Source organism: Lissotriton helveticus, chromosome 1_1 (assembly GCF_964261635.1).
Source record: "Lissotriton helveticus chromosome 1_1, aLisHel1.1, whole genome shotgun sequence".
Taxonomy (NCBI): Eukaryota; Metazoa; Chordata; class Amphibia; order Caudata; family Salamandridae; genus Lissotriton; species Lissotriton helveticus.
Genome location: NC_136057.1, coordinates 901451452 through 901463956, shown reverse-complemented (window position 1 = coordinate 901463956; position 12505 = coordinate 901451452). Strand labels below are relative to the sequence as shown.

The 12505-nt window shown below is 44.7% G+C and overlaps 1 protein-coding gene across 1 annotated transcript in view; it reads left to right on the top strand.

The window, feature by feature from the left end:
* The first annotated feature begins 272 nt into the window (after positions 1 to 272).
* The window catches only part of METAP2 (methionyl aminopeptidase 2), a 163848-nt gene continuing 151615 nt past the window's right edge, over positions 273 to 12505 (top strand). Inside the window, exon 1 of the mRNA XM_078675913.1 lies at positions 273 to 596. Within this exon, the coding sequence (XP_078532039.1) occupies positions 446 to 596 (151 nt within the window). The 5' untranslated portion in view covers positions 273 to 445. The remainder of the gene's footprint in view (positions 597 to 12505) is intronic.

Here is a 12505-nt window from a genome sequence, read left to right as displayed (position 1 = left end):
TGAGAACCGAATACTATGAGCTTACCAAGTGTTTGTGAAAATATATTCCTAACTAGCTAAACGCGTCAGAATACGTGCATGGTTATTACGATCTGAGCTACTTTGCCTCTATATTTCAATGTGATTGTCATTCGTGAAAACTTAAAGCTCATTATGAAATGGGTTCTACGAGCTGCAGTTAAAAATATGATGTCATTTGATTTTAATTGGGTATTTTTAACGTGTTTCTATACGGAGCCCTCGGTGGGAAAAAGTGGTGTAGTCCGTTTTCTATGTTTACAGATGAGCGCTCCGTAATGGTGTGTGCGGCTGTCCCGGCATCCCCTTTGACTGGTGATGGCTGAATCATAGAGTGATGTTAGAGCGGAAACCCGGCTCCCCTGAATCATAGAGTTGTTTTAGTAACCACAGTGTTCCGGTCAGACCTAGGCTCTCTCTCTTGAACATGGCGGCAGTGAAACCGCAGCAATCGCTGCCTGAAGAACCTCCGCACCTCAATGGAGAGTTGGAACTAGAGGACAAGGATGAGGCCGATACGTCAGAAGAGCCTGGCAAAAAGAAGAAGAGGAAGAAGAAGAAGAGCAAGGCTCCTGGGGGTGAGAAGTAAAATAAGTGGAGGTGGAGGAGAGCAGCACGGATAGGCGGGGTGTTGTAGGAAGAGTGAGATCATGGCTGAAGGAAAGAAGAGGATTTAAACATTTAAAAAGTAACTCGTGTAGTTCCGACAAGTCAGGCGCTGCATGGGCTAACGGGGGCATGAGGAGAAACAAACAAAAGTAAGTGTTTCACAATTGTTGAGTAGGAAGGGTGTGGGAGTTGGAAGAGGCAGGAGTAACCAGAGCACCGGGAAAGGGGATAGGAAAAGAGCGATGGCTTGAGGTGGTGAGGGTTAGTGTAATATTCTTATTTCTGCCGGCCCTTTACATCCATTGGTCTGTTTTTCATTCACATTTGTCTTCCACTACAGAACACAACTTTGGTCACGGGGTCAGCCCACTCCAGCCATTGGCTAAATTCAATTTTACAGCCACGCACAAATCAGTTAGTTCCATAAAGTGCTAGGGACCACTATGGCAGTGTATGTTTTTTGAGACTCCCCAAAATATTTTTAGTTTTGCCAATTTAAATATTTTTTGCAGATTGCAATGGCCCAGCATCTTTATCAACAATAAACTTTTGCAAAAATCATGACAAAACAGTAATTGAGAAAGCTAAAGAGCTCTAAATCAATGCCTGACCTGTTGACTTTGCCAGTGCTCTTTTGTGTGTGTGTGTGTAAGCTTACTGCTTTGGTTTGTGGATGTGGCCAGTAGAATGGGGCCGAAGTTTGTGAGTCAATTACGACGAAATATGTAAAACTCGGTTCTTAAGTATTGCTTTAGACCGCATTTCATCTGTTTCTAAGCACAGTAAGTAGTCTTATCTGTTGTCCAGTGTAACCGCACTCAATTTGCCATCTTGGGAAGGATGGAAGGCTGACTGGACTTTACTGGGATTACGCATATGGCCCAATGATCATTGCAGGTTACACTGACTAGCATTAAGCTAATTGAGGCAGCATGTCAATAGATGTTATTAAAGATTCTCCATAAAAGTCATCTTTATTTTCTCTTCTGCCATATCTCCACTACATTGCCGACAATCCACTATACTTGCATTTGCCATTATAAGAAGCATGTTGCAGGTGGGACTGTTGCATTTTTTGATGGCTTTGTGATTGGAGACTACTGCAGGAGCTGTGAACAAATCCTGGGGAATAGATTCGAAGTTGCAGTAGAGAACGTGGTGGTAAATGCTGAAATGGGATGCTGCCAAACATCGCCTGGCTAAAGAGACTTTACTGGCGCAAGGAAGCGGGAAGTGTGAGCTGCCATAGTGTAGCAAGTTGAGCACATGCTATAACCGAACACATACAGTAGGGCGAACAGATGAAGCCACACAATGCAAGTAGTTGTGCTGCCATCTTCTAAAAGACAAAAAAGAGAAATGGGGGACGCACAGCTGTTTTTTCAAATTTTTTGTTTTTGGAGGAAAAATGTATAAAAACAGGTGGCGTGTCCGTCCTAAACACGTCAGTAGAATGAGTACTATTCAAGTGCCACTATATGCCAATAGTGGCATCCCTGTTGTGTGGGCACACCTTGGGTTCTCGTCAAGCAAGATTCCACAAAAGATGGTATCGCAATTTATTCAGATGTCATTATTCTTCATGATAAACTTTCTATTCCATATGGTATTCAATAGTTATAACAAGCATTCATTAATCCATCAAGTTCTGAAAGAATGCAAACTGCTCCAGTGCATTTCGGGTCATTCGCCCTTCATCTGGGAGCTGTGTCATCAAGTCATGAGTACTCAATCTTCTAAAAGACAGCTGTGAGCAAAACAATAACAAAAAGTACCTGCAAGCAAGATGAAACTTTAATCCACCACTTACGATTAGCTGGTGCAAGCCCTTTAGAACTGTAATAAGCAAAGTGACAAATGCAGAGGAAGCCTCAATTGCGAGCTTTCTATGCAAGTAGGATTCTGTGGCAAAGATTGTATAAAACGTAGGTTGGGGAAACTGTTACTAAGGCTTGCTTATTGTGCATAGGATTATTTGTAATTTTAATATTTGTGTGGGGCAGAATAAACAGGGACAAAAGGTATGTCACAGGTATGTCTATGCAACAGTTTCTAACAGCTGGTCTGTGGGACATGGTGTGAGAAGAGCAGTTGATGCTCCTCGCAGTCCAGCTATCACAGTTTAAATAATGAAATAATGTGAACTTTATTCCAACTTCTTGGAGGGATGCCCCATCAGCATGCCTTGTTTACAGTTACCTCTGACATACAGAGGACAGGCTGTGGGGTCCATTGTTGAGAACTCTTCATGTGTTCCTTTTGAAACAAAGCACATATCCCCTTGTACATAAACTTGTCGGTTCTGACTGCAAATGTTGCTTGAGTTGAAGGCATTCTTACCTGTGCTGTGGTCCAGTTTGGTGAATGTCTATACAAACAGCCCCAGAGCGGCCACCTTTATCAGGTAACAAGGTAGACACACTTAATAGCTGTGTTGGCTGGCTATCTAATTGGCAATAGGCTCTGCAACTAGGTATGTTACTGCTAGTCTCTCATGCGGTAGGGGTCAGACAAAACCTGATTGGACAGCCTCAGCAGTTGTTTCTACTCCACACACTAATAGTAGATCCTCCAAGAAGTTCTCCTTCCCATCTTTGAAGCTGGGATTGACCTCCTGCCTCTATGTTTGCAATCCATGTTAATTCCAAGTGCGATTAGTACACCTCTTGTTGAGCAAGTGACCAGGCTCCTGATGGGTTGCCGACAGTTCGAGAATGGACTGATAAGGATGTTTCTATATCTCTTACTCCTGACCTTTAGATTCTGAGAGTTGTGGACTGATTGGTTACAAAATGCTGCTGTAAAGGATTTAAATGAACACCGTTGGTTGTCGTCATTTTTGTAAAGTGATAATACTGAAAAACGTGATGAAGTATAAGTGAGACCCCATCTGCTTGGAAATAAGGATATGAACATACAATTATGGAAAATGGCGCATTGATCTATTCTGGGTGACTGATGCCCTGCCTATAATATTATATTTGTATTTTCTATTCAAACTAAGACTTTTGTCAGCTCATGCTGTTGCTTAAAATTTCTTAAAATGCCATGTTTGTTTGTGAAAAGTGTTAAGAAATGTGATGTTCATATAATTGTAGGTTACAACTCAGTTTGCGATTATGAGGCTTATACATTTCTTAAAACGCTTAGAGCATTGATCCCTAGGTTGCTTCTTGTGAAACACTTCACATAAAATAGGATTGATTTAATTGCTTTAAACAGGAATAAGAATATATAGAAACACGCATTGACAAAGTTAGTAGGTCTTGCCTTTCTAATGGCAATGCAGAGCTGTTGGCTTTGCCAATATATACCTGTAAAATATTGTTTAACAAAAAGTAAACAAGGCAAACAATCCAAATACTAGAGGAAATGCACAAACCTATACAACATGAGTGGTGGGGAGCAAGATGGAAGAGAGGAGAGGACAGGTATTTAAAGAGGGAAAGCAGCACACCAGGGCGATATGCTGAAAATACATGCAATCCCAAGGTTTGCTGTATGAAAAAGAAAAACGTAGTTTCCTAAATTCGAGCAGTGGAAGGATACAAGTCAGCCAGTCAAAAAGTTTTTAACCCCTTGCATGCGTTGGAAGGCCCCCGGCTGTCCGACGTCACGGTGGGCGTGTGATTTTTGCATGTGTGGAATTCGCCGGGTGCCGTCCGACGTCACGGTGGGCATGTGTGTCGGACGGCCGGGGGCTGTCTGATTTTTGCACGCGTGGAATTTGCCCGCACCGAGGGGGAATTCCTGTCACGCTCAGAGGGTTAAAAAGGGTATGCTTCAGAACAGGAACAAACACAAGAATAGGAAAGCTAGCCTTCAAACAAAAAGCAAGCACATGAGAATGTCAATAAAGCAAATCTGTGATAAGGCTTTAACCCCACTGTAAGTTCACAACAGGTCTTTTACAGCCAGATACCTTTCACTGTCTGGTAAGGGAGACATGAAAAAGAAAAAAAACATTGTACGTGTATACCTTTTTAATAGAAGTAGCTTTGCAGTGTTTTGTTTTTGTTCAGTGCTTTAGTGGTTGTGAGCACTAAATATGTACAGACAAGCAGGCTTAAATAGAGGATGCATGACTTGTGTTCATAATTTTACAAATATCAGGAAATTGTTAGTGCCCTTGCACACAGAGGACATTGCCTTGGGTGGCAGCCCTTATTATATATTAAAGAAACCAGTTAAAAGCTCTGGTCTTTTAACTGCACCCCAAAATGAGGAAGGCCGACAATTAGAGATCCTAATTATTGAATGGCACCTTAGAATTCTTCATTTCGGTACACAGAAGGCTGAGAGCATAGTAGAGCTACTGACAGCAGAGAATCCCCTCAGCCAAGATGTCTGTGCTGCTGGTATATGCCTGAATTCTGACCGCAGAAGAATTACACCTGAGAATGGCAGATAATCTCAAAAATGGATGGCTAGTGCTCTAAATCAAGAAGATTGTGCTGGAAAACAATATAGATATATATATATTTCCAAGCAAAAAATAATATATATATATATATATATATATATATATATATATATATATATATATTCACATACTCGCCCAGTTCCAAATGACGAAGGAGCAGACCCATAAGTAAGTGCTTAGTCAAGGTGCTTTATTTCATTCAGCAATAATCACTGAAAAAACAAGAGTCCCAGGGACGTACTAGTTCAGATATGGAATAAAAAAACCTTACAAATTAATTGAAAAAACAAAGGTTACACGGATGTTATAGTTAGGTTCAGGTTTCACTCGTACAAAACCAGTGGAATTTAGCAGTTCTAGTTAGCTGAAATAACTATAACTCATGCCCCCCCCCCTCCAGAATGCATTGCTTACATAACTCATGACATGGTCACAAAAAGCATGCTTTCTGGACCAACATCTAGCTTTCTGCCAAATTTAGTGTAATACAGTTCAGGGGTTCAGGCTGTAGTCTTATTCAAAAAATGAAAAATCCCCATAGACATTTTCAACGCCTCCCCTCCCTTTTTTCTTGACCCCCACTTGAAGGATCACCTTGAAACTTTCAACACCACAGCTGAACCAACAAGCATTAGAAATGCAATAGGTCTCGCAGCATTAGAGTTAGTGCTTTTAGAATTGTTAATGGTTTTTTTTGTAAATCTTTAGCATGAGGTTGAGGGTGAGGGGTTGAGGGTGAGGGGTTGAGGGTGAGTGAGGGTGAGGCTGAGGGGTTGAGGGTGAGGGTGAGTGAGGGGTTGAGGGTGAGGGGTTGAGGGTGAGTGAGGGTGAGGGGTTGAGGGTGGGTGAGGGGTTGAGGGTGAGTGAGGGGTTGAGGGTGAGTGAGGGGTTGAGGGTGAGTGAGGGTGAGGGAGTGTGAGTGAGAGTGAGGGTGGGTGAGGGTGGGTGAGTGTGAGTGAGGGTGAGTGGGGGTGAGTGTGGGTGAGTGTGGGTGAGGGGTTGAGGGTGAGTGAGGGTGAGGGGTTGAGGGTGCCTGACCACATGTCATCGACAGGAATACTTAAATGTGGCATTTTGTGTCGGTATACAGTGATTAAATGCAGTATCACATTTCTTATGTGCCAATAATTTTTATGCGGTGTGCATTCAAAATAAAATTGGTTCCTAAAAGTCTTCAAAGTCCACCTGATTTTTGGAAGCAGTGGCACTGTTCAATTAGAATATGCAATATTTAATTAAAGCACGTTGGCAGCAAGCCCAGATGTAGACTTTTTTTTTGCTATTCTTGTGGCACAACCAAAGACCCCTGCAAAGCCAAGCAACCTATTCAACAATTAAAGAGTTGTTCCCTACAAAATAATTAATTACCAAAAAGCCAACAACCGAACCAGACAAACCCAGTGAGTAATATACACATCGCATGTGTTAATAAGACCGGCCCATGTCACTCCTGTCTGGGCTCCACCAGTCCATATCTGAGCTATTTTCACTAACTAGACCCAAAGAGGGATATCCATGTGGGGTCAGGTTTCTACGCCCAGCACGCTTGCTTTGCGCTTCGAAACTAGGAATAAGCTTGTTACACTATTCCATCTTTTCATAGAAAGGGTAAATGTATTTACACCCTTAATAAACCAACAATGATCTTGTCTCAAATTTTAAAAGCACCGTTTTCTACCCGCATACAGACAGGCGTCTAAAATCGACTCTCCAAACCGAAACCTTTTAATGTAAGAAACCGATGAAATGATTACTTACTGATATTCAAAAAGAAAACATAAAACAAGTTCGCAAAAATGCACGTCAGCGTAACAGAATGTAATCTGGATTTTCATGTCGAAAACATCTACTTAATAAAAGATGCAATTTAACTACAGTTTACGGGCATGACCATATAAAGAGATTAAATCTCCAAGTAACAATATATTTGAATAACATCGAGATTTAACTTGAAGAGCTAAATCCTCTGACAAGAAGCATTCCCGATAAAGAAAATTAAACAAGTTGAACGCGTCCTGGAACTGCGGTCAGTGGTAAACCCTACCTGGTGAGACCTGTGGAGACCCCTGCGACACACCAACCGCTTGCCGCCAGGATTAAACAGATTGGGTGGATCTGGTCGACCCCAAAGTGCAGCCTGTGCCTGCACGCCATACTGTGAATGGGCCCGCTTTCTCTTTACAAGTGGTAACAAGAAAGGGTGGAGGGGGCAGGGGAGGAGGGGGCAGGGGAGGAGGGGTCCGGGGAGGAGGGAAGGGCCAGAGGGACTTGATGGGAGTGGTGGGGGGGAGGGGGAGGGTATAGAGAGGGAGAGGAGGAGAGACAGGACAGGGGGAAGCAGCAGAGACACGGCGGGTAAAATAAACAAACAAGCCTTTCACCGTAACACGGCTGGCAGGGGAGGGGGCGGAGAGGGGAGAGGTGCGACACAGCAGTAGGAGGAGGAGGGGGGAGGAGAGTAGGGGAGGCACGGCCTAGCGGCAGGCAGGCAGGGGAGGAGAGGAGGAGGAGGGGGGAGGAGAGTAGGGGAGGCACGGCCTAGCGGCCGTGCAATCAAGTAGTGAGGGGGCGGAGCTGGGGGAGGCTGTGAGAGAGAGTAGGCAAGGCAGGCGGCTGGGGGCATGTGCACGCGCTTTTAAGCTCAATGCACATGCGCATTGAGCTTAAAAGTCACGGGCACTGCAAGGAATCGCCACGATTCCTTGCAAGTTAGATAAAGTCTGGATGAGCCCCTATAGTCTCGCTTGCTCGATGCGCATGCGCATCGACAGGCGAGACCTAAAAAGGGGACGTTTTTGAAAATGTTATGAAGATTCGCCAAGCGGTGCCAAAGTAATTGGCAAAATAAACGCTTTTCCTATGGCAATTTTGGTCCTAACTATAACTACCCACTGGCCATCGCCAGTAGGTAATGTAATGTGTGTGTGTGTGTGTGTGTGTGTGTGTGTATATATATATATATATATATGCTTAAGAAGTCCTTGCTGATGCAGCCGCGCCAGAAGAACACAGCCCGCACTCCAGGTAGGTCCAAATCCATTTATTTGAATAGCTGACACGTTTTGACCAAGAGGTCTTTGTCAAAGCTGGGAACTACACATTGTGGCACAGTATTCATAGCATACAGTAGGTCACAGTGGAGGGAAAAGAAAAAACATTATAGCAGAAAGACTTTGGGCACAAAAGAGATTTTTGCCATCTCATCAGTCACTGTGAAAAAAGACTATGTAAGTCAAGAAATTTTTTAAGAAAACAAAATTAAAAAGAAAGTCGTTTTTGTCATGCAATTGCGTAGCAAGTGTATCACAATGCAAAATAAAATAAAAACTGTATGTAAATATACATGTATATATGTTAGGTGAAACACATGGGAAAAACGTCACCGGTGTGGAATTGCTAGTGCAAGTGAATTCCAACCAGGCATGATCCCTGAATGCGCTTAAAAAGGGAGAACTTCCCCACCATATTCTTGACGCACAATATGTCAAACAATGGGTTCACAGGCCAAGTGACCATTTCAAAAATAGGTGGCATTGGGTGAGAGCGTGATGGAGAGCGATAGAGGCGTGAGCTGGAGGGGGGGGGGGGGAACAGTGGAGGGATAAGGCTGTAGGAAAAATAGGATAGGAGATTCTGTCAGAGAGATAAGCGTCTGCACTAATGAAATGAAATGGAATGACAGACAGGGACTAGTAACATCAGGACAAGTAGTACCGTCATAGGTGTACATGAAGCTCTTCGTCTTGGTTCAACCCTCCTGGGTGTTTGGAGTTGAGGCTGATTATGTACTTGGATTCCAGTCTTCTCAGTGCTCTTTCCCTGTCTCTGCCCCGACTTTTCACCAGGATCCTGTCAATTTCAAAAGATGAGATCTTTAAGTTCTCAGATTTGGTGGAGCTGTGTACTGTGTTACAGTGTCTGGCCATGGGATATGTGACCTCATTATTCCTGATTGCCCTTAAGTGCTCCAAAATACGCCTTTTCACCGGAAAGATGGTGCTCCCCACATACCTCAAACCACATAAACGACAAATTCTGTGTTGCAGTTCATGAATTGGCGGATTTTGTATTGTCTTCCATTTGAAAGAGGCACATTCTTAACATTGGTACTGTTTGAACAAGCCTTGCACTCCCCACATTTGTAGAAACCCGGGAGCTCCCTCAACCACATGCTGTTGTGTTTCTGAATGGGTTCCATTAAGCTATGTACCAACATATCCCTCCGAGAGTTGCTCCTGCGATATGTTATGTTGGCGCTCGGGGTGACCAGTTTGCCAATGGCAGGGTCCAGTTTTATAAGGTGCCTCCTGATAATGGCCTGGACCTTGGCACAATCAGAGTTGAAAGTTGTGATCAGTCTAATAACTGGTTCAGTTTTCTTCTTTTGCTTGGGTTTAAGCAGCGTTTCTCTCCGTACTCCTTCAACCTTCCTCCTAGCCTCATCTACCACTTTGCTTGTATAGCCCCTCTGCTGAAATCTTTCTAGTATGACGCCTTCCTCTTTGGTATATGCCTCTGGGGTGCTGCAATTACGCCTGGCTCTAAGTAATTCTCCATAGGGGATGCTGTTCTTCAGATTGGGTGGGTGATGACTTGTGGCATGGAGGATACTGTTACCCGCTGTTGCTTTCCTGTGTAGGCTGGTCTGTATTGTGTCATCCAGGACCTCTACAATGACGTCAAGGAAGTCTAGTTTTCCCTGCTGGTGAATTTCAATTTCAGTTCATTATCAGAGATGGCTAGGAAGAATCTGTCAAGAGCATCCAGGGGGCCATCCCAGATCAGGAAAATGTCGTCAATGTATCTGGTCCAAAGGACCAGATACTTAGTGTATTCAGCAAGGTCATTCGCCCAGACACATTCACACTCCCACCGCCCCATGGAAATACACGCGTAGCTCGTCGCGAAGCAACTTCCCATGTCAGTACCGGTTAGTTGCCTGTACCACTGCTGGCCATGTAAAAAGTAGTTGTTCTCTAGGCAGAATTGGAGCATCTCTAGTAACATCCGTGTGATCCCATGTGGCAATTGGTCTGTCCCTAAAATAGTGCCCCAACACTCTGTCCATCATCCCCTTTGGTATCGCTTTGGACATGGAAACTGGCAAGAGAAGCCGCAGCAATTTAAAACCCAAATCTAGGTTCATACCCAACACCCCACACGATAACATTGATTCCTTCCATGAGGTGGTGGTTCGGGACATTTTCAAACGTAACACTGCCTCTAAGAATGGGGGCATGAGTAACCTAACAAAAGGTCAGAAAGCAGCCCTTGAATCCCTTAAGCAAGCAACCAGCTTTGTCATCAAGCCGTCAGACAAAGGCGGTAATGTCGTTTTGTGGGATGTCAAGATATATATTGCAGACGCCAAGAGGCAGCTTGATTTTTCTGAAAGCTACATGAGAACCACGGCGGCCCAATATGTGTCCACTATTGACTGTTTCCATAACATGTTGCTTAAATGGCACACCTGTGGTCTGCTGAACAATGATGAACTGTTTTAAACTGTAAAAAAACTTGTCTCCCCCTGCTCTTACATGTTGCACTAACATCCCACCAGCCCACCTGGCACACCGATGCATGCTCTAGCATGTGTGCTAACCAGTGCAAGTAAATGTTGAAAAGTAGTGTTGCGCATGAGAAGCCCTGTGGGACACCACATGCCGGTCTTTGTACTGAGGCTTCTGTTCATATTTGTAGTTACTGGTTCCGTTAAGAATGAAGAAACAAATGCATTGTAAAACTATGACAGATAACATACTCCCTCATTGATTCTTCAAAGGGTTCCTGTGGTCAGCAGTATCAAATAGTGTGTTGAGATTTAATAGAATATTTTCCTCCCAAAAAAAAGTCTATCATCATTGTTCTGAGTTAATTAATGACTGTTCATAAGAGTTGCGGGAAGACTTGCATGTAGAGAGTTGCATTAATCCATTCTGGACATAATCACTGCCTGAACTATAGTCCTGTGTTGTTCCAAAGGCAGGAAAAGCAGAATCTTACACAGTAAGTGCAGAAAATAAAACCTGTTGGTTTGCGAGTCTGAAAATAGAATTTGCTGTTGAAAATTACCCCAAGACTTTTAACCTAATCAACAGAAATAGCAAGTTATCCTAGCTCATCAGGCCAGCAACCAGAAGACCATGCAGAGACCGAGTAACAAAGAATCAACTCATGTCCCTGCTCACCCACACGTGGTATCGTAGTGCTCTGATTGCCTCGCACTGCTATAATTTTGCTCTGTCATAGTAGTGCTTTTTGCCAGACTTGATCGCACCGCTGAATATAGAATCTTCGTAGCGCTCTTTTAGCAGACCGTGATTTGTCTTTTACTGTACTATTATTAATTGCTGTGCCACTCGCTTTGCATAATTGTTGCCTGACTGTGCTGCCCAGGTCATAGCGCTTAAGTAAGGTCGTGCCCCAATCTCGTCCTGTTTTCACTTTTGGCTTGCAGCCATCTTGTTGTTTGTTTGTTTGTGCCTCCCAGCCTGGCTCTCCACCCCGCTCCCGCCTCCCAGCTGCTCCTCCCTCGCCCCTCCCCCCCACCACTATCCATTTATGACAGATGCTTTTACGCGCAGCGTTCACGCGCAGCGAACTCGCCCCATGTGCGCCGAAGGTGCACCAAAGGTAAGCCCGTCCGCGCCCAGCGCCAGACCCCCTGGCCCCCGCAAACCCCACTCCACACGCATCACGTACGACGCCGCTACCCTATCAGCACTTAATCCCGGCAGACTCCAAAACTGCAACCTAGCCGTCCCAGGACAAACCCATGGACCCTTCACATGCCACTCCTACAAGTTCGACTGCACCAGACCCCATACCAAATCCACAAACTCCAAACAGAGCTCCGACACTAACCACCTAAAGTGCATCCTACTCAACACCCACTCGGTCCACAGACACTCCATTGAACTCTGGAACCTACTCGACACTACATCACCGGACGTCGCCTTCCTTACAGAAACCTGGATGAACGCCTCATCAGCGCCCGACATCGCCATAGCCATCCCGGACGCCTACAAGATCATCCGAAAAGACCGCACCAACCAAATAGGAGGAGGCATCGCCATCGTCCATAAGAACACCATCCGCATCACGACCAGTTCCGACGATAACCTCGCAGCCGCCGAACACCTTCACTTCCAGATCCACACCGACCCCAAGACCACACTCAGAGGCACCCTCATCTACAGACCACCAGGCCCCCGCACACAATTCAGCGAAGACATCACCGACTTCATCAGCCCACACGCCCTCACTTCCGAGGACTACATTCTACTGGGAGACCTCAACTTCCACCTGGAAAAGAAAAATGACAGCAACACCACCACCCTTCTGGACAACCTGGCCAACCTCTGACTCGAACAACTTGTTGATACCCCCACCCACTATGCTGGACACACACTCGACCCAATCTTCACCTCCAGCAAGCACATCTCCTTCAATCAC